Source organism: Sturnira hondurensis, unplaced genomic scaffold (assembly GCF_014824575.4).
Source record: "Sturnira hondurensis isolate 20B ecotype Veracruz unplaced genomic scaffold, ASM1482457v3 Scaffold0014953, whole genome shotgun sequence".
Taxonomy (NCBI): Eukaryota; Metazoa; Chordata; class Mammalia; order Chiroptera; family Phyllostomidae; genus Sturnira; species Sturnira hondurensis.
Window position 1 is genome coordinate 1828464 of NW_028087584.1, and position 23154 is coordinate 1851617.

Sequence of the window (23154 nt, forward strand, 5' to 3'; positions counted from 1 at the left end):
AAGGAAAACAAAGGTAAGGAGGGCCAGATGCTTAGGAACTCCACATGCAGCTTTGCCTTGCAATCCTTGATTCTGTCACTACCTGCATTAGTGCTACAGAAGGCACCTTTCTCAGTAAAGACAACCTTCGTGGTGAAATGCCACAGGTACAAGTAATTAGAAGCCTATTTTGCCCCTTTAAAATGTGTCTATTACTGGAAAAGGTGAGCATCTGACAGTGCTACTTCAACTTCATGACTGCTAGCTAGAACATGAAGGAACAACAAGGTGGGAGAGCTCACTGTAGGTTGTCAATTAATTGTCAGCAATTTATACAAATTATTGGTAAAACTAATGTTACTTCAACTACCTGTGTTTATGTATTCTCCAGATTTTTCTGATGCTTTTGCAGGGCACTGAAAATTCGCAAGATTTTACAAACATTAAGGTAAAACTTCCGTTCTAGATTTTAAGACTGTCTGAAAAAAAACTTTGATTTTTTAGCAGGAAATAGGAGTCTTCACCAGCACAGCTATCAATACACTAAGCTGACAAAAAATTTAAAAGTTTTTAAAGCCTTGAGCAACTGAATAAAAGAGAGAAGATGAAAGTTATAAAAAGCAGTGTAGGTTTATGGTAAGGTTAAACCTAAATCCTATGGTTCTTCATAAAAACCAAACACCTCAAATTATGCATCTACATACAGTCCTGGCTGGCTGGCTGGCTGGCATGGCTCAGTGAATTGAGTGTCAGCCTGTAAACCAAAGGGTTACCAGTTTGATCACCAGTCAGGGCACATGCCTAGGTTGCAGGCCAGGTCCCTGGTAGGGGGCATGAGAGAGGCAACCACACACTGATGTTTCTCTACCTCTCTTTCACCCTCCCATCCCCTCTTTCTAAAAATAAATTTAAAATATTTTCTAAATCTTAAGAAAAAGAAAGTTATAAAAAGTAGACACATACATCCCCCCCAAAAGTAGCTACCTGGAACTAAACAGTCTGGCCGGCACTCTACAGTCGCCCAAAAGTATACTGCATGCAAAATAAACTAAAAATGTCTGTAATTCATCTTAAATCAAATTTAACTAGACCTTTTATCTGTGAACCCACCCAACACCTCTAATTTCCATATGTTGGACATTATCCCACATAGTTATCTCCTCCTTGATCAAGGCAGAGACATTAGAGTAGAGATTTCCCAAATCTGGAGGCCTGCTACATGTACTGAAAAGCTTTAAAAACAAAACACCCAAACAGATTCCTATGTTCCATTCCTGACATACTCAATCAATCTTCAGAGGATTAAGACCTAGAAATCTGTATTTTAGAAACTGTCCCCCTGCCCCAGTGATTCTGATGGGTGACCAAATATTATACCCACTGCCCTACAAGGGACTGTATGTAGATGCATAACTTGAGGTGTTTGGTTTTTATGAAGAACCACAGAATTTAAGGAATATGATACTGAAAGAAAGTAGTAAGGATGGTAAAAAGCTAGTGTTTACCCACTAGAGTAAGCATTTAGAGTAAGCACTTTCCCACTTCAATAATAAGAATTATTTGACATCGTTTCTCTGTAAGTCTGTAAAAACTGCCTACGCCTTTTTGAGAGTTACAACAGAAAAACACTTTTAAAAACTGTATCACATTTAGTTTATGATCAAATTATCACTACTGCATGTCTGTGTTATACATGAATTTATTTTGAGTATACTTAAGAGTGGTAATCTGTTTTAGTAAGTTTTCCTTAAGAATTTTTTTCTTTATACTTATCATTTTGCATGGTAATTGAAAACAGAGCCCATTTTACACTAGGTAATCTTCTAAAGTCAACATTAATTTTTTTAAATGTTTTTATCATTTTTTAAATACTGTAAGAAACCCACAAATCCAAAGGCACCATCATTAACTGGAAAACTTATACAAGCTATTATTTATCTTACATTTTCTATTTCTTTCATTCCTATGAACCATTCCTCAGCCTACCAACACTCCTAATTTAAAAAAAAATTAGCAGAAGATAGATTTCTGCTTCCCTCTGTGTAGAGGGAAAGGAGAGGGAGTTTACGAATTTACCTTTACACAGTTTCCATTTAAACACATTTTACCGACTATCTCCTGAGACTAGGACTAGTAGATAAAAATGTGTGACCACTGCTCAGGAGAGAAATTAGGGCTGAGTTATGCACTTGGGACACATTAACAAAGATATAAAAGTTGAAGCTATGGGAGTGGATCACTCTAATCACTGGGGGGAAGGTGAGAGTTTACAGAAAGAAAAAAAGATCCCTTTCAAGCAATACTGTTTTCCATCTGGAGCTTGTAGTGACTTCTTAGATTTTCTCACCTGGAGAGGGGTTTGGGAATGGTTCTTTTCATTTGAGCCATAATTTCATATATTTTCAAATTCACAAAAATGCTTTAGTGTACAATACAGCAAAACTGTTTTTGGCTTACACTTTCTTTATGTAAAAGAATCTGTGGGACACACCGCTAGGCAAATGAACAACTTTAAAGAAAATCACTGTGCTGCTCTGGCCAGTGTAGCTCAGGTGATTAGAGCATCGTCCCATGCCTGCCCCTCTCTCCCTCCCTCTCTTTCTCAAAAACAATGAAAAAATGTCCTTGGATATGGATTTTAAAGAAAAAAAATAAAAAGAACATCACTGATAATTTATTTCTTATTAGCACTGTGTGGCTGAAGAACAATTTCAAATGACTTAAAGCAAAGACTTAATTCTAGATTAATTTCTAAAATGCTTCCTACCATAGAGCACACGTGAAACTATACCAGTAGAATGTAACTGTTAAATGTGTTAAATATACTTTGTTCTAAAATGATCAAAACACAAATTAAATTTAGACCCCAACAATATTTAATGTTTAGTATTTACAATTTTTACTAAAAACAAAAATAACTACTGGTTGTCCTTTTCAAAATAAGCTGTCAATAATTCAAAAACAAAGAGATATAAACCCAGAAGAGGGTCTTATCACCAAATGCTTAAGGGAGTATAAGGTCATAAGAGCATCATCAACTTGGGAGTCAGACAAACTTGGGATTAAATACCACCTTTGCCACTTCCATCTTAGGTTTCCTTGGATGAATTACTTAAAGCTTTTGCAACCTTATTTTAGTTATCTGTGAAATGGTAATAATAAAACATACCTCCAACTTACAATAAATTAATGAATGTATGGTCTAACTGAGCCAGGTGCATACAAAATATGGTACTACAGTTGTGAGCGAGCAGAGCAACGGCTGTTAAGAAACAGGAGCCAAGCAATGCCTATATCAAAGGAACCTGTTTCTTCAGGCTCTTCTGACAGTGAGGTTGACAAAAAGTTAAAGAGGAAAAAGCAAGTCACTTCAGAAAAAAAACTGTGAAGAAGCAAAACACTGGTGAAACTTCAAAAGCTCTGTCATCTTCAAGCAGACAAAGAGCAGCAGCTGAGATGCTAAAATGTTTCAGACTGGGAAAATGAGGTATGCCAGTGTGTGGGGCATTAAAGGGGAAGTCCTATTTGATATTAGAGAATATTGGATGGATCCAGAAGGTGAGATAAAACCAGGAAGAAAAGGTACTTCTTTAAATCTTGAGCAATGGAACCAGCTAAGAAACAGATTTCTGACATTGATGATACAGTAAAAAAAAAAAAAAAAAGTAAAATCAGAGCCATATAAAACTTGGACTTGTACTGTTCTAGTTGTTTTAATCTGTCTTTTCACATTGGCTTGTTTCCTAAACGTTGTTTTCCAAGCTATCGTGTATGAGTTGGATTGCAGAACAATTTATAACACCTTTTTAAAAATGTGCATTATTAAAAAGTGTTCTGAATAAAGCTCACTGTGAACTTTATTAAGGACAACTGCTTTGTGCTCACCACCCAGTGTAAAATAAAATCAAGCAATACAATCTAAACTGTTGTGGCCTACTTTGATCAGAAGAACTGGTAGTATTTAAGGCCTAAAGTTTATAGACCTTTTAATCTCAACTTGGTTTTCACATTCAAAAGGATGTGTATGTAATGAATTTACAACCTTTTGATTTGTGAAATCCACAGCCGATCTGTTTTCTTCTAAACAAATGTCCAGTGACACGTCACTTTCCCCTTTTTATCTTTACTTCACTTTCCTTTAATAATTTGTCATGTTCACTTTACTCTTTGCTCTTTTTCTTGACTATATTATGCTATAACACTAACTCTACTGTATTAAATATTAAGAGATATAGTTTGATAAACAACATGGTTTGTATAAAAACTCTGAGCAAGTAAGTATATGTCATTACCTGTAGTTCTGTGGAGTAGTAATTGCTTGGTCTGCAGAAAATAATGACTGGCATGTCAAAATTTTCACTTAGTAAACATGCTCACCATAGGATGATGTCTATTAAATCAGATATTATTAAATCACACCAGGATTTAATAAAAACTGTAAAAGCTTAAAGAAAAAAGTATGGTACTACGTAAGTCTTAACAGCTTCCCTTGCTTAGATCTGCAATCAATAATGAAAGTTCCAAGACTTTAAAAGTATTAAAAATATATTTTTGAAAATTACAGACATGCTGGCAGTGGCATGATATGTTAATTTTAAAATGTCACCTTTAAATTCTATGTCTGACTCCATACTAAACACCCTCTTCCCAAAAGATTAAAAGAATATTTAGACAACTAAAGTGACAAGAGTGTTAGAATTCTATGGTATTAGTTACTTGAATTTAATTCAACAGTTTGGTTAGTATTTTTCTTAAATTACTAAATATAGTAATGAAATCTACATGTTAAAATAACTACATAGAAACAAAAACACCAAAGTCCTTCAAATTAGAGTTTTCATTCCTTTACTCTTAAAACACTGTGCTCAGCAAGCTTAAAGACATACCCCATCTCCTTTATGCAAATGCACTGGGAGTGCCCCATTATAAGCAATCTTGTTATCTAATTTTGAAAAAAACTTTGCTACCTTAGCCTTTAAAACACTTGGCAGGTCTATATTAACTCTCCCACTGAGTACTGGCCTCAGCTAGATTTCTGCCCGAATGTGCTACTTAGTAATCACTACTTAAGAAACTTTTCAGCACTACTTAATTTTAAACCTATGTACACCAGCATACATTTTTCAGTTACCAGCTTATAGTTATTTACCAATATTACACATGTGAAAACTGCAAAGCAACTTTTTGTATAAAGGGATCTATCTGCCCACCAGGTTCTGGGTTATGGGGAATCTTGTTGCTGTCCCTATTTTGTTGATTATCACTTTCAGCAAAAAGCACAGAGAAAAAAGATTTTCAAAACGGAAGATGATTATGATCTGCACACTGACATGAGGAAGTAAATGGAACATTACATTTTGGGGCAAGAACAGAGGATATAAAACACACTTGGAGCAGCCCTGGCCAGGTGGCTCTGTTGGTTGGAGCTTTTCCCCTGCACCAAAAGGTTGTGGTGGATCCCTGCTCAGGGAGCTGGAGAGGCAACCGACGGATGTTTCTCTCTTGTTGGTGTTTCTTTCTCTCCCTAAAAATCAATAAGCATATCCTCGGGTGAGGATAAAAAATAAATAAATAAATAAACACTTGGCGTGGAGAGTTGCAACAGAAAGTATCCTTAGGCTTACCCTAGGCCTTCTTAAAACATCATGATGAGTTTGTTTCCTAATTCCTACATGGCTGTACTGCTTTGGAATTCAATAAATAAATAAAAGACTTAAATTAAGAGTAGACACTTTCAAACCTGCGACCACCTTATTTCCAGGAAACAGCTCAAAATTAGTAGGGTTCCCCAGACACGGGGGAATGGGGTCTCACTGTATCCAAAACAGCGAAAAGAGGGAACTAGTTAAACGATCAGATTACTTATTTTAAATGCCTGAGAACTTAAGTCGTTCATTTGGTTCCAATCCTGTCACACCATTTAAGATAACAGTAAAAGGAGTTGCACAATCTCCCCTCTTCGGAAAAATTCCCTTCAGGACGATGGGGCGCCACCAAATCAGCCCCGACGAGGGCTGCTGCCTACCTGGGCAGAAAACTACTTCCAGGCGGGGGTGGCGTGTGTGTGTGTGTGTGTGTGTGTGTACACGTGCGCACGCACAACTCCTGCTAATAACGGGACCTACAACCTTAGAGCTAAAGACGAAAAAAGAAGAGGGAGGAAAAGAAAAGCCCCAAGTACCAGGGGAAAAAGGAGGAATTAGAAGGGAGAAGTGAAGGTCTGCTTGCCAAGCGGGTTTTCCCTTAACCCTCACTCCGGTTACACTCGGACCAGGCCGACTCACAGGGCAGCGCCCCGGGGCCTCTCTCAGACCGGGTCTACACCGCAGTGCCCCACCGGGCGCGGGCCCGCGGCCCAGGCGAAGGGGCAAAGTCCGCGGCGGCAGTGCCGCCCGCCGTGCCCATGCCAGTCGCGCCGCTCCCGCTTCCTATTTTCGGAGCACGCCCTACAAGGAGCGGAGCGAACAGGCCAGGCAGAGACCTGCCTCCACGCGGGGCCTCGGGTGACGGACAGGGGCAGGCACTAAGGCGCAGAGAAGGGAGGAGGAAGGGCAACCGAGGGCACAGACCAATGCCCTTGCTCGGCGGCAGGACTGCGGGCTGATACGCCGGGGCTCTACTGGCTCCCGGCCCAATGGATTTCGCCACCCCCGTGGCTCTTACCTTCTCCTCATCAGACAACTGCTCCTCCAGATCCGCCATTTTCCTTCTGGCGACAAACCACGGCGATAACGACGGCAGCAGCAGCGGCCACCTCACTTCCCCTTCTCTCTGCGGCCCTCAGAGTCGCGCGCCCCCGCCAAGGGAGGGGCCAACAGCCATGGCCACCGCGCACGCGCCCCTGGAGCCCCGCCCGCGGGGCGGAGGGCAGCAGTGCGCATGCGGGGGGTGGGGGAGGGGAGGAGGCAGGAGAGCAGTTGCCGGCGGCCTCCTGCTGCAGGCTTATTATCCTGAGCTTGGGAGTCTTTCCCACAACTGACCATATGGACCCAATCAGCGACAAGTACATTCTGCGCCCGTGATTATGTTCCATTAAGTACTGAAATCTGCCAGCTAAAATGTGAAAAACCGTATGAATAGAAGATGTTAAAACATTGTGTTTTTCAAAAAATTGCTAAAAAATAATTTAGGTTTCATTACAATACACACCCAACATAGTGTGCAGTTGGAAGAATGCTGTAGATATATTTATTAACTCATGAAAGAATACGTTTGGCCCTTTATTGTGTTCCAGAAAATGTGTTAGTCTCTGGGAATATACAATGTTAAGCAAAAAACCAGAGAAACCTGTTTTCAAACATTCATTGGTAAGTTGGGGAAGCACTGTGCTATTGCAGGGGAATACAAAGTTAAATTAGACATGGATCCTATTCTCAATTAAATACAAAATGCCCAGTAAAATTTGGATTTCAGATAAATAATGAATACGTATTTTAAGCATAATTATGCCCCATGAAGCATTTGAGAGGTATTTATACTAAAAAATTATCCATTGTTTTCAACTTTTATTGGACATATATTTTTTATTTGCTAAATCTGCCAGCCCTACTTCTGAAGCTTCAAGGGTAGCAATAGAATTATGGTGTAGTCAAAGACTTGGCTAGGAATTTGCTGACTCAGTAGGTCTAGGATGGGACTGGAGAATCTGCATTTCTCACAAAATCCCACAAGGCCTTAGGATTTACATAGGAGTTAAGACTTAAATAATTATGTTGTACATTAAAACTAATACAGTCTTGTATGTCAGTATAAGATGCATCTACATGGATCTGACAGCTCCATGTAGATGACACGTGTGAGACTGTAATAGGGCAACGCCTCCCAGAAATGGGAATCGCCGAAGAAGGCACATGCGTGCATTGCTCCAGCAACCAGGAAGATGTACGCATGACAGAAAAAAAGAGGTGCATGAGGCTGGTGCCAAAAACCAGGAAGATGACTGGATAGGAGGGACATACCCTCCCATCTATTTCCCCCCTGTAGGGGATTATGGTAAGTGTCTTTAAAAGGTGGAGCACAGGCAGACACCATGCTTTCTCGCTCCCCCTTCCCTTGGCTGGTGGGTCTGAGCTGGGGGCTGAGTTTCCTGAGCTGGGGAGCCAGCTGGTATGGCTGGGGATTTCCGGTATCTACTGCTATAGCTCTCTGGGACCTGCCTGTCCCAGAGTACAGCAGGTTTCATGTAGGAGGGTGGGGCAGGATGAGCTGAGGCTCAGGCAGGTGGGTTCAGGCCAGCAAGCTCCTGTGGTGGCTGCTGTCTACCCGTGGCCCACAACAGTGTGGGCCAGTTGGCTATGGCCCCAGTGCAGCCAAGGAGGGTCAGGCTGTGGCAATCCTCCCTGGGCACTTCGGGCCTGCCCAGGAGGACTGCAGGTGCTGGGATCAAGGCCAGTAAGAAGAGAGGAGAGGGGAGAGCCTCAGGGAGGGGAGAAATTTGGGCTGGCAGGCCCCTGAGGCAGGTCCTGAGATGTGGTGCAGCCAGGTAATAAGCCCTGCATCCCTTCCCAGTGTGCAAAACCGTGACAAACAGCTGCGGCAGCCACCCACCAGCAGCCTGCTCACTCCTCTGGTGGTGGGGGAGGAGTGGCATCAAGAAATCTTCTATGAGACTTCTGGCCAAGATGGAGACATAGGTAGACACACCGTGCTTCCTCACACAACCAAAATTAATAACAATAAAAATTTATAAACAAAAAAAACAACCAGAACTAACAGAAAATTGAAATGTACAGAAGTCCGACAACTATTCATCCAGATCGGTAAGCGGGGCAGAGTTGGGGGCTGGTGGAGAGGGGTCACAGGGGTCAAAGCAGGGAAAAGTAGTGACTGGGAGACCCTGAGCGCCAGGTGGCAACAAGCACACCCAGTGAGGCACACAAGGCAGCTCGTGGACTGCAGTTACACGTTCATGCATAGAGAAACCAGGGGAAAATGGGCAGTGAGACAGACCACACAACCCATGGCTCCAGCACCAGGAAATAAAGCCTAAAAGCACAGATTGAAAACACTTGTGGGGGTTGAGGTGAAAGAAGAGACTCCCAGCCTCACAGGAGAGTTCATTGGAGAGAACCACAGGGTCCTAGAACATACACAAGCCCACCCACCCAGGAATTAGCACCACAAGGGCCCAATTTGCTTGTGGGAAGCAGCAGAAGGGACTGAAATCCAAGAGAGTGGAGGAAAGCGCCATTGTTCCCTCTCTGACCCCACCCCCACATATAGAGTCACAACCCAGCAACATGGGTTGCCCCACCCTGGTGAACACCTAAGGCTCTGCCCCTCACTACATAACAGGCGCGACCAGACCCCCTCACCCAAAATGGCTGAAATGGAAGATCAAATCAGAGCCCAGAGCCAATACATCTAAGTGGCCAAGAGATAGCCAAAATATGAGATGCATAGTTCAAAGCACTGGTGATCAGGATGCTCACAGAATTGGTTGATTTTGGTCATATGAACAAATGAAGACTACCCTAAGTGAAATGAAGGAAAATGCATAGGGAGCCAATAGTAATGGAAAGAAAACTGGAACTCAAATCAATGGAATGCACCAGAAGGAAGAAAGAAACAACCAAACAGAAAAGAATGAAGAAACAGGAATTCAAAAAAATGAGGAGAGGCTTAGGAACCCCCAGGACATCTTTAAACATTCCAACATCTGAATTATAGAGATACCAGAAGGGGAAGAGGAAGAGCAACAAGTGGAAAACTTATTTGAACAAATAATAAAGGAGAACTTCCTCAATATGGCTAAGAAAATAGATTTCCAGGAAGTCCAGGAAGCTCAGAGATTCCCACAGAAGTTGGACACACCAAGGCACATCATAATTACATTACCCAAGATTAAAATGAAGGAGAGAATTCTAGAAGCAGCAAGAGATAAGGGGATAGTCACCTACAAAGGAGTTCCCATCAGAGTGTCAGCTGATTTCTCAAAAGACATCTTACAGGCAAAAAAGGGCTAGAAAGAAGTATTCCAGGTCATGAAAGGCAAGGAGCTATATCCAAGATTGCTTTATCCAGCAAAGCTTTCATTTAGAATGGAAGGCCAGATAAAGTGCTTCTCAGATAAGGTCAAATTAAAGGAATTCATCATCACCAAGCCCTTATTACATGAAATGTTAAAGGGACTTATCTAAGAAAAAGAAGATAAAAATATGAACAGTAAAAAGACAGCAAACTCATAGTTATTAATAGCCACACCTAAAACAAAGGCAAACCAAGCAAACAACTAGAACAGGAACAGAACCACAGAAATGGAAATCACATGGAGGGTTAGTAACAGGGGATTGGGAGGAGGAGAGAAGGGGAAAAGGTACAGAGAATCAGTAGCATAGAATGTAGGTAGTAAATAGACAGGGGAGGGCAAGAATAGTATGGGAAATGTAGAAGCTAAAGAACTTATGACACATGGACATGAACTAAAGGGAGGGAATGTGGGTGGGAGGGGGTGTGCAGGGTGGAGAGGAATAAGGAGGGGGGAATTGGACAACTGCAGTAACATAATAAATAAAATACATTAAAAAATAAAATAAAGAGCAACTCTGAAAAAAAGAAATGTACTATGTATATTTGTAAGTAAATAAAAATTCCATTTCCCTTTATACCAGACTCTATCTCCAGAGTTATTGCCTATGGGCAGCAGCTGGTGAAACCCCACTAGTTTTGTTACAGTAGTGGCACCCAGTGTGGGGCCCTAGTTACTTGTGGCAGGTCAACACCCCCTGAGGAGTAGTACTATAGGGCTTCCCAGTTGCTGAGAATTTCTCTGCACACCTGTTAGGAGCATTGACCCTTTGAATGCACCTGGCAGGTGGAAAGGAAATGAGTATGGGAAGGAGTAAGGATCTCCTGAGATTTAGGGCTACAAACCAGGGCCCAGGTGAGAGCTGGCTGTTTTGGGGGAGGCGGTTGTTTGGGTTCACTGATTGTGATATTGATAGAAAGCTTGCTTATGAGTACTCTTGGGAATAATGAAGTCGTGGGTTCAGACTTGACCCATATGTTCCCAGTTTGCCTGTATTCTTTTGGTCATAGGTTTAGGCTTGTACATCTGGGCCAATAGGAGCTGTTCTGTGTTGGTCCCTGGCTCACTGTGTAGAATTTTAGCAGACTTGGGCACATAGAGCCATTATCCAAGGTCCAAGGAAGTATTGGTTCATTATTGTAATACTGTGTGGGCTATGTACATTTTGGATTGTGGGTAAAGGGGGCCCATGGATGGTTCCCTAGATTACTGTACCATTATGTAACTGGAACAATATTGTCAACAGTTACATAAATGGGGTGAAATCTGTTATATCAACGCATTTATGTCATTGCATAATAGGATTTCACCAGAGGCAAAGATCCATATAATAGTGCAGAGAAAGCAAGGGACCTTGAAACCTCTCTCTGATAGTACACAGGGAGAGAAGGAGAATGAGGTAACAGGCCACATGAATGCCCTGAACTCAAGGGATACAAGGTTCATAGCAGGAGGACCCTCTCCATCATCATCCTTACCACAACCTACCCCTGAAATAGAGCTCAAAGAGGCAACAGCCCCACCCCTGTATGACAAAGGATGAGTCTTCCCTTGAAGATTCATCAGGGCACCTAATTTGGCCAGGGAGCCTACCTATCTGGAACAAGGCAGTTTCCTTTGAGACAATTTGCTTTGATAGGCAGAGAAAATCGGGAAGACCAACCCACTGGCTACTACTGGGCTCACACTCCAGTCTCCATGTCAGACTTATTGAATCAGAAGAATTCCAACCCCTCATATAGGGAGGACCCTCAAAGAATAACATATCTTATTGCCTCTACTTTATCCACTCATCATCCAATGTGGGCTCTCCTTAATATCTTCTTAACAGCAGGTGAGAGATGGTTGGCTACAAATATGGCTGATGAATAGGCCCAACACCTTCACCAAGAGAATCCCAATGGGACCGCTGCCTAGCTGGGGCAAATTGCTTGACAGAGCCTTGAGTGGAACACCAAGTGGTGGAGGCCTAGCCTCCCTGGAACATTGCAGAAAGTACATACTAGAAGGACTTAAGAAAGAGGTGCCCAAGAAAAACAGCCTGAATATGATACAAGCCCTTCAGCAAAAGCCAGAGAAGGATCCTTCTGAATGTTTAGAGAGGATCTATCAGGCCCATAGAAGGCACACTGGTGCTGATCCACAGGCACCAGAGAATGTGCAGATGGTGAAGATGACTACTACTGGGTAAAGTGCCTTGAATAAACTATACTGAATACAAGTGGTGAAAGTGGACAACCTTGTCTTGTTCCTGACCTTAGTGGAAAAGCTTTTAGTTTTTGTCCATTGAGTATGATATAGGTTGTTGGTATTTAATATATGGCCTTTGTTATATTGAGGAATGCTCCCCCTCTTCCCATTTTTCTCAGTACCTTTATCATGAATGGGTGTTGTACCATATCAAAAGCCTTTTCTGCATCTATTGATATGATCATGTGGTTTTTGTCTTTGCTTTTCTTTATGTGATGTATTACACTACTGATTTACGAATACTGAACCATCCTTGCATCCCTGAGATGAATCCCACTTGGTCGTGGTGTATGATCTTTTTGATGTATTGTTGGATGCAATTTGCCAATATTTTATTGAGGATTTTAGCATCTATGTTCATCAGAGATATTGGCCTGAAGTTTTCTTTCTTTGTTGTGTCTCTGTCTGGCTTTGGAATTAGGATGATGCTGGCTTCATAAAAAGAGTCAGGGAGTTTTCCCTCCTTTTGGGTTTTTTGGGATAGTCTGTGAAGAATAGGGGTTAGCTCCTTAAAAGCTTTGTAGAATTCTCCTGTGAAACCATCTGGTCTAGGGTTTTGTGTGATGGGAGTTTTTTGATTACTACTTCAATTTCATCTGCTGTTATTGGACTGTTCAGATTTTCTGCTTCTTTTTCATTGAGTTTTGGAAGATTATATTTTTCTAGAAATTTGTCCATTTCACCTAGGTTTTCAAATTTCTTGGCATAAATTTCTGCGTAGTAATTCCTTACAATACCTTCTATTTCTGTGGTATCAGATGTAATCTCTCCTCTTTCATTTCTGATTGTGTCTATTTGGGTCCTCTCTCTTCTTTTCTTGATGAACCTACTTAACGGCTTGTCTATTTTGTTTATCTTTTCAAAAAACCAACTCCTGGATTCATCGATCCTTCGAATTGTGCTTTTAGTCTCTATGTCATTTAATTCTGCTCTGATCTTGGTTATTTCCTTCCTGCTACTTGCTCTGGGCTGTCTTTGTTGTTGTTCCTCGAGTTCTAGCAGCCGTCAGGGTAGGTTGTTTGTTTGAAATGTTTCTATCTTCTTTAGGTAGGCCTGTATTGCTATGAACTTCCCTCTCAGGACTGCCTTCACTGTGTCCCATAAGTTTTGAGTTGTTGTGAGTTCATTTTCATTTGTTTCCAGAAACTTTTTGAATTCTTCCCTAATTTCATTCTTGACTCATTGGTTGTTTCATAGCATACCATTCAGTCCATGATTTGGGGTGTTTGGGGTTTTTTTCTGTGTGGTTGGTTTCCAATTTTAGTCCCTTGTGATCAGAGAAAATGCTTGGTATGATTTCTATTTTTCTGAATTTGTTGAGTCTCGTTTTGTGTCCTATCATGTGGTCTATCTTTGGAAATGTTCCATGTGCATTTGAAAGGAATGTGTATTTAGCTTCTTTGGGATGGAGGGCTCTATATATATCAGTCAAGTCCATTTCATCTAGGGTGTTGTTTAGTGCAGCTATATCTTGGTTGATATTTTGTTTGGAAGATGTGTCCATTTTTGACAGTGGGTTGTTAAAATCCCCTACTATAATTGTGTTGCTGTCAATATCTTTCCTGAGGTCCTCTAGGATTTTCTTTATATATTTGGGTGCTCCTGAGTTGGGTGCATATATATTTACGATGTTAATGTCTTCTTGGTGGATTCTTCCCTTGAGTATTATGAAGTGATCTTCTGGGTCTCTCTTTATGGCCATTTTTTTTGAAGTCTATTTTGTCTGATATGAGAATTGCTACCCCGGCTTTTTTTTTTCTTGTCCATGTGCTTGGAAAATTTGTTTCCATTCTTTCACTGTTAGTCTGTGATGGTCTTTTGACCTGAGGTGGGTCTCTTGTAGGCAGCATATGTGTGGGTCATGCTTTCTTATCCATTCAGCTATTCTGTGTCTTTTAATTGGTGCATTTAATCCATTTATGTTTAAGGTTATTATTGAAAGGTACTTATTCATTGCCATTTATGTACCTGTGTTCCTCTCCATCTCTCTCTTTTCCTTCCTTTCCTTAAAGCAGCCCTTTTAGTAATTCTTGTAGAGCTGGTTTGATGGAGGCATATTCTTTTAGACTTCTTTTGTCTTGGAAGCTCTTTTTTTGGCCTTCTATCTTGATTGAGAACCTTGCTGGGTAAAGTAGCCTTGGTTGTAGGCCTCTGTTTCTCATTACTTGAAATATTTCTTGCTATTCTCTTCTTGCTTGGAATGTTTCCACTGAGAAGTCAGTAGCCAACCTTATTGGGACTCTGTTGTATGTTACTTCCTTTTTCTCCCTTGCTGCCTTTAGGATTCTCTATTTGTCTTGGAGTTTTGCCATTTTAATGATGATGTGTCTTGCAGCAGGCTTCTTTCGGTTCTACCTGATTGGAACTCTCTGCAATTCCTGGATTCGTGTGACTTTATCTCTCCTCAACTTAGGAAAATTTTCCGTTATTACTCTTTCAAGTAGGTTTTCTATCCCTTGTTCTTCTTTTTCTCCTTCTGGTATTCCTATTATTCGGATATTATTACATTTCATATTGTCTTGCATTTTCTTAAACCCTCCACATTCTTTCTGATTCTCTTTTCCATTACTTGCTTCATCTGGGAGATTCTTTCTACCCTGTCTTCGATCTTACTTATCCGGTCTTCTGCCTCATCTGTCCTACTCTTCATACCTTCTACTGTGTTCTTCAGTTCAGAAATTGTATTCTTCATTTCCTCTTGGCCTTTGCTGATGGTTTCTATTTCCTTTTTCACGTTGATATAGTTTGCGGAGAGTTCATTGTAGCTTCCCTTTAGTTTCTGGTGTGTCATTGTAAGCTCTTTGAATTTCCTGATATGCAGTGTTTTGAATTCAATATCTGATAGTTGACTTGCCTCTAGTTCATCTAACATTCTTTCTGAGACTTCCTCCTTTTCTTTCATTTGTGGATTGTTTCTTTGTCTTCCCATTGTTTGTGATGCTCTTCTTGTTGGCCTTAGCTTCTTAAATTGATCTGTTCTGGTTCCTTGGTTTATGGTGTGAACTTGTGTGGTAGGATGCCTATGAAATTCAGTGGTGCAGTCTCCTGCAGGTATCTTGGTTTTGTCCGCTTCCACCTATCCTTTCTTTATTGTGGGTGTGTGATCAGTTGGAGGGGGATGTAAAATGGTTTATGGTCGCAGAAGAGTATTTTATGTTGTTTATAGTCATAGTCAGTAGAGAAGAAATAGACAATCCTAGGCTATGTGTAGAGTTAACCGTGCTCTTGGACCCAGCTTACCACTTTTAAGAAAGGGTGGGCATAATTGAAGTTTCTTGTTAAGAAGGGGGGCTTGTGAGTTTTATCTAGAAAGAAGTATGGTTGTGGGTGGTCAGATTTTGAGGTAAGGTGAGAGTAAAGGTTAGTAACTAGCTGTAGCATGTGAGCAAATAGAGTTAATGACTACAGTAATAGAATTCAGGAACCAGTAAGGTGGTTTAAGGTCTGAGAGATGTGTTATGAAGTATGTACCATTGTATAGAACAGCTATTATTTACAATAATATTAGAGCATCATTCACGTGATATTCTGTATGTGACATGTCTAAATGGGGGTTATATAGCTTGGGTAGTATGCCAACGGAAAGCAAGTGGCGTGAAGTAGAGAGAATTAGCAATACACTGTGGAGGAAAGAGCAGTGGGAACTTGTCACGTAGTACAATATAACCAGCCAGGACTAAGAAACCTGTACAGAAAGAGGAGGAATACAAAGATATTATTAAAATAAAAAAAGAAGTGAGAATAATGCAAAATAATAATAATACACCTAAAAGCAAACTAAGCAACAAACAAAGAAACAATCCAAAACCCCCCCACCCCCAACACACAAAGGTCAGGAGAAAGGAGGAATAAGCGAAGAGTTTGGGAAGAAAGGAAGAAGGACTAAAACCAGAGAAAAAGAGAAAAAAATGAGGGACAAAGTATTGAAAGATCAGCAACAATACAGTTTAAAAAATATAAGATTACTTAGGAAAGAAGTTGAGAAAAAAAGAGAGAAATAAAACAAAAACAAAAACCTTCCTTTGTCGGTTTCAAAGTGTCCAAACTGGTTTTTCTGGTTGCGACAGGACCTCTCTGTGGGCTGGTATGCAGGTGGGCACCCTCACACGCACGAGCCAGGCTACCGGATTGGGAAGTGGGTGCCTGCACCCCTTGCAGGCTGCCTGGGTCCCGAGGTATCTGACACTGTCCTTCTCAGTCCCGTGGTGGGACCTAGGTGTTCCTGCCTCCCCTGGATGGCAGCTGGGCGTTTGGGCTGTGAGGTAAGTTGCTGTCGCAGAACCTTGGTTCAATTTCCAATACAGAGTTTCCACGAAGCCTCCCTCTCAGCCCAGCCCAATCCCAAAAGACCGGCAAAGACAGTGTCCTTCTCAAATCCCCGGGGCTGGTGGGCTGGTGGGCTGGCGGGCTGGTGACTACAGAGTCCACAGTTGAACAGGGCCCTCCACCCCTGCCACTCTTTACGTAAACTTAAGCCCACAGGTCTCTGCCCAGTATTGCTCAGCCTGCCTAGACTGGGAGAGAGGGAGTCACTTCTCTCCTATGGACCCTGTAGCAGGCCCACTGCTCCCACAGAGTCTGTTGCAGACCCCCCAGGTGCCGGGCTTCTGGAGTTCCCTCCACCACAGGCGCCCCGGCACTGGACCCAGATAGGGCCTCTGTTTCCCACTGATGCCGCCAGCCTAGATCACCCGCCGCTTCTTGTCCGTACTCACCCACCGGCCAGAGGTCGCCCGCCGTGGGTGCAGCCCACCACTGAGGAGGCCACAGGCGCAGCTGCTTTTGTCCTCACTCGCCTTCTGGAGTCCTCACCGACCTGCAGCTGTCTGGTTCCTCTGTCACTCTCTCCAATCTTTTATTTTCATGAATGTTGGGAAATTGTTGGTTGATTATGCTGTTCTTCAGTAGATCCACCTGGATTTTCTACCAGGTGCACGGGAGCTGGGTTCCCTCTGTGCTACTCTGTCGCCATCTTCAAGAAAGGATATTAAACATGCAAAGGAGATTTTACAATTGCCCGTGGCAATGAATGTACCAGACCAAGTTGCCATTACACACTGCCCAGGACACTGAAGGGGGTGGTTCTCAAATAAACCAGGGAAACCAAACTGCTGATGAAGCAGCAAGACAAGCAGCTGGAGGCCACTACATTTAAGGATTTTGATCCCCTGCTTGGACTTGTCAAAATTTAAATAAACCTCATTACACAGAATGAGATGAGGAACAGTCCCATGAATGATGATTCTCTAACACTGATCCCAATTCCATATGGAGGATCAACACTCATGGAAGAATCTTACTTCCCCAGGCTCTAGTGTATCCCATCCTCAAACACCTACATGAAGGGACCCATTATGTAAGGGATGCTTTGATGACCTCACTAGGCTGCATTTGAATGACCCCCGTTTGTAAAAGACTGTCCAGAGGATTACCCAAGCTTGTCAGATATGTACCAAAAACAATCCTAAGACAGAATGCACCCCAGTGAAAAAGGGAGTACAATATAAAGAGTTATGCCCATTAGAGGGCTGACAGTAGACTTTACACGAATGCCAAAAAACAGAAGAAATTTCAAATTTTTATTAGTTTTCATAGATACTTTCACTGGATGGGTAGAGGAATACCCCAGTAAAACTGAGAAGGTGACTGAGGCAGTGAAACTTGTACTTAAAGAAATAATTTCCAGGTTTGGACTTCCTCACAGCATTAAGAGTAACAGTAGACCATCACTCACTTCAGAGATATCCCAGAATGTTGGACAGACACTGCAAATAAGGTAGAAACCACATGCATCTCAGATATCTCGATCTATGGAAAAGACTGAGAAAATGACTCACACAGTAAAGAAGACCCTGGCAAAAATATGCCAGGAAACACATTTGAAATGGGACCAGGAACTTCCTATTGCCTTGCTCCAGATTAAGGTAGCACCCAAAAGTAGACTTAAGCCCTTTTGAAATAGTTTATGGGTGACTCTTCCAAATCTCTCTTTTGGGAATGCCCCCACATTCCACCCCCAGGTTTGGGGCATGAATAGAAAACTAAGCAATATGTACAACATTTGGGGAAAACACCAACGATTCTGCCTGAGTTTGCTCACTGCAGGTCCACCTACTCATCTGATGAGCTCTTACACCCATTCCAGCTGGGAACAGAGAGAGTCTTAGTAAAGACTTGGAAGACTCCAGGAGCTGAATAGCAGTTAGCCAAGCAATAGGTTGGTCCCTATGATGTCCTACTGGCAGTATATTGTTCTCTGAAGCTTGCAGGATTTAAACCTTGTATCCACCTCACACAAATAAAATAGGCACCTCCTGAGGAGAATTTGAACCCTGCTGCTGTGGTTAATCCTGAAAAGGAAAGCTGAACCTGTACTCTGGAAGGAGATTTGAAATTTCTCTTTTGGAAGAGAGTGGGCCCCAATGCAAAGTGACTACATTTATGTATTTGCAGATTTAGAAATTTTTACCTGCCAGACACTGAGTTTGAGTGTTGTCCATTCCATCATTAAAAAGGAAAAGGATTGAAACTGAGATATGGTTAATCCCAAGTGAGTAAGAAAGTCTATGAAGGTTGCAGAAGGTGCGTAGAAAGTTGTAAGGCATATAGAAAGCTGAAAAAAAGGGAGGTGAATTGTGAAAGTTGTAGAGGCCACAGAAGGGTGTGAAGTTTATTTTTTGAAAAGAAAGAATCCTCAATGCTTGGATTGAGTTATTCTTTGCTTTAGGTTTTGTTTTGTGTCTTTCTTTCTGGTCTTTTGGGAGGTTGGGGAACTTAACTGCCTTGTTTATACTGGGAATCCTCTGTCTCTGCCATTTGAGGTTTAGTGCCATATGGACCTCATAAATGTCATTTGTAGTACCAGCCGGTATGAGAACGTGCCTCTGCCATTTGAGGCTTTGTGTCATTTGGACCTATGAAAGTACATGTCAGTTAGAGCTGGCAGGGGTAACAGTGCATGTTTTTGCCATGAGACCAGTTAGTGAGAGCTCATGTCTCTGCCAGGAGACCAGTGGATGCACTGGTAGGTGAGAGAATGTCTGAACCATTGGGGCTTTGTGCCATTGATGCTGGGTAGAATCTAGCTGAAATGAGAACACTTCTCTTCCATTTGGGGCTTTGTGCCATTTGGACCTACAGAAGGTCATCTGTGTGACTGGTTAGTGGGAATGGTTGATGGGAGACAACATTCTAAGGTTTTAGTCCCCTCTTATCTTTTTCTTTTTGGAAGTCTGTCTTTGCTTTGGGTTTTTGTTTTATTTCTGTTTTGAAAAGAAACTGAGGCTCCTAAGGTTTAACACTTCACATTAGGTTAGGAAAAGAAGTAATGAAAGGCATACAAATGCAAAGGCATACAAATGCAATTTTGGTGAGTATCAGAAGGACAAGAATTTTCCTTTTTGCTTTGTATTTTTCTCTCTACCTAATCCCTCTAGAATTTGGCATTTTTAATGAGTAAGGATATAAAATTTCCTTTGCATGAAACTAATAAGACCAGTTTCAAAATATGGTTTTAATAACCAAAACTTTGCCTGGAATGTCATGCCTGAAGGAGGCATTCCTGGGCTCTTGTTACCAGGAAATCTTGAGGAGATGAGATTGACTTTGGAAGCTAACAAAAGCCCACTGGAGAAATGGCCTGGTACTTTGTTTAGCCATGTGGTTCATAGAAGTATTTCCAGGGAAGGAACAGATTGCTTTCCTGAAAGATGGCAAAGAGGAACATTAAGACATGATGGGAACCTCAAAGACTTGAGGAATACTGGTACTGCAGGTACAGCTGAATGGCAGTTGTGGAGCTGGGCTTCTGTGCCCTGAAGGGCTGTGTAAGGGTCAATCTGAACATTCCCTGTAGAAGTTCCAGCAAACTAAACTTAAAAAAGCCTGTATGTTCAGTGCTACTCTTGTTGTTTTTATGCAAAAGATGAAGCAAAATTGAAAAGTGGCAGTCTTTTCAGGCAGATGAGGGTGATGTTAAGGAGAGGAATCAGGTTTTAAGGAAAATTGGTGTTCAGTCATGAACATCAGACTCTAGGGCAGCTGTCTTCAAAGTTGGTTTTCACTTGAAAGTTGAACTGATTTAACCTGATGATATCAAATTGCCACTGCTTAGTATCATTTCAGTAAAGGCATTGAAACTAAACATCTTCTCAAAAGGTAGTCTTGTGGACTCAGAAAAGGTATAGGCCCTACTTGAGAAGTCTGCATGCATCTCCACCTCCTGGGACACAATGGTTTGGCTGGACTAAAATACTGAGTTGGTGAAGTATCAGACGACCCATTGGCTTTGCTTTAAAACTGCTTTTTGCTCTTATAGTTTGGTCAGAAAGGGTCTAGAAGTATGAAGAGGGGAATCTCAGGATATTCCCCTCAGCCTAATTTAAGATTAGCATAGTAGGCAGTAAGGATTCAGACAAATGTGACACGTCTTGCACACCTTCCTCCAAGGAAGTCATTTTTTTTCTTAATCAGAGAATACCGTAGAATTAATTCCTACCTTTGTCATTTAGTTGTTAGGGTTCTGATTACACCTTCTAACCCTCTTGTCAAATTTGTTGTCTCTGAAATACACCAAGGGTACCAACTCATCCAGTAATGCCATCCTTTGGATATTGTGTATGCTGATTTTCAGGGAAACCAACTAATCTGGGTTTTGCAAGATTCTTCTCCCTCTAGTGAAGGCTCTCCTCCACTCCAGACCCCCTTTCTTAGGGAATTCTGGATAAGAGGATAGGCAGGACTATGCTGTTTGTCTGGCCAGCAGGAAGGAGTTACAGAAGAATGAGGCCTTTGTCCATGTGCCCTTGTAAGATTACAAGTATCCAGAGTGCTAAAATGGGGAATTATAATGGGAGGAACTCCCCATTGGAGATAGGAAAAGGTGGAGAAACACTGAGGACAGTGAATGTGTATGTCACCCTGGCAACTGGGATGATGTACACATGACACACAAAAAAAGAGGTGCACAAGGCTGTACCCAAACTAGGGAGGTGATTGGATGGGAGGAACACACCCTTTCATGTAGTTTTGTTGCATGGGGGATTATGGGAGGGGTCTTTAAAAGACAAACACCATGCTTTTTAACTCCCTCATCCCCTGGCTGGTGGGTCTGTGGCCAGGGCTGAGTTTCCTGAGCTAGGGACTTAGCCAGAGGATTCTTAGTTTCTCCTGCTCCAGGACCTGCCTGTCCAGGACTGCAGCAGGTTTTGGGTAGGAGGGCAGGTGGGTAGGCTTGGGCAGTGGGCAGGGGGTTGTGGCTTAGGTCAGCTGGCTTGGGGAGGCTCGGGCTGGCAAAACTTTTGCCCCTTCCCAGGCAGAAAGCTTGGTTGCTGCTGCCCACCAGTGCAGGTCAGTTGGTTACAGCACCAGGGCAGCTAGGGAGGGTTAGGCCCTGCTTTCTGCCCTGAGCTCTTCCAGCTGACCAGAAACACTGCAGGTGCTGGAAGCACCTGGTAAGCACCTGGTAAGGCTCGTAAGAAGAGGGCAGTGAGATGGGGAGAGCAGATTTGGGTTAGTTGGTCTCAGGAGGCAGGCCCTAATAAGCAGCATGGCTGGGCAACAAGCCCTTTGTGTGAAGCTGAGGGAAACCACTGCAGTGGCCACCCACCAACATCCTGCTTGCTTGATCGGTGGTGGGAGCGGGGGTGGGCATCAAGAAATCTACTATGTATATCTGTAAGTAAATAAAAATTCTATTTTCCTTTCTACCAGACTTTCAGATTTGTTGCCCATGGTCAGCAGACATAGGACCCCACTAGTTCAGTTACAAGAGTACAATAGAGAGTGCAAATTCTATAGGGTGCAAATCAGCATTTCTTGTGGATGCAAAGTGAGCAGAAAAGATGCTATTGAATAGCTCAAAGTCCATTTGAGGAGAGAACAAGAAGGGGAAGCTTGCTGATACATGCAGGAAAAAGCAAGTGTTCTTTTTTTTTACATTTAAAACAGCATCTATTTTATTTTCAAGTAATAATAATCACCAAACTTCCAGTATGACTAGGTCCTCCATCAAGTCTCCTCACACAGGACAGGGTGTTGAAAGGAAGTTGTTTCTGGGGAGGTTTCAGAACCCTTAAAGGTAGAAAGTTTTGAATCTGACATCCTCAAAACCAAAAAATAGTTCCAAATAAGTGTAAATATTTCCTTAGCCTTCAATTCATAAAGTATCTACTGTGGAAGAATCCATTCTGACTTTGTATAATTCTCCTCACACACAATTCACTTCAAATGAGAGGAGGGCCTGACTACAAAACATGTGATTTTTAATGTACTCTCATTATCTGAAGTGTTCAAGAATTAAAAGTCCAGGTGATGTAGCAGCATGTAGTGGTGAATAGAGTTGACAGGATGAAAGAGTAATCACCTTCATTATTTTTGGGGGTGGAGAGTTTCTAGAATTCATCTTGAAAGAAGATGCAAGCTCCAGAAGCTTTTATTGTTTGACTTACATATACACAAAAACAGGCAGAGTTGTCAAGAAGATGATGGCTAAGTTTCACTGTTGTTTGCCCTTTGATCCTTCATCTTCTAAGCACTTAGTATACTTTCTTTTCTAGATATTAGACATTTACTTTGATAACAAATGCAATCCACATGTGAATAAATAAATGGATTATCTTTTAACATCACCTCTTCCTCCATGTTCCTTTAAATAGAAAAAAGTGCCAAATGTCTCTTCAGTAGCCTATTTGGCCAAAGTTGTCTCACCTATGGTTTCTAAAACAGTTTGCAACTTGATGTTCTGAGATCCTTTCTTGAACTACAACTCATTCTTTTAAAGAAGTCCTACTGATGTCATCAACAGTCTCCAAAAGATAGGATGGTAACTGGTCTGAAGGCAAATAGGAGGGGTCTTCAGCAAACTGAGGACTTCTTGCTGCCAGGATGGCTTCTGTTAA

The 23154-nt window shown here is 41.9% G+C and overlaps 1 protein-coding gene and 1 pseudogene across 2 annotated transcripts in view; one reads left to right on the forward strand and one right to left on the reverse strand.

Annotated features, from left to right (window-relative positions):
- CAPZA2 (capping actin protein of muscle Z-line subunit alpha 2) overlaps positions 1-6794 on the reverse strand; it is a 76287-nt gene extending 69493 nt beyond the window's left edge. The window contains exon 1 of one of the 2 annotated variants that reach the window (XM_037064218.1): positions 6643-6794. In XM_037064218.1, the coding sequence (XP_036920113.1) occupies positions 6643-6681 (39 nt within the window). In that variant the 5' untranslated portion in view covers positions 6682-6794. The remainder of the gene's footprint in view (positions 1-6642) is intronic. The other variant, XM_037064217.1, reaches the window with a different exon arrangement.
- Positions 3251-6486, forward strand: LOC118999574 (activated RNA polymerase II transcriptional coactivator p15-like; annotated as a pseudogene).
- Positions 6795-23154: the final 16360 nt, after the last annotated feature.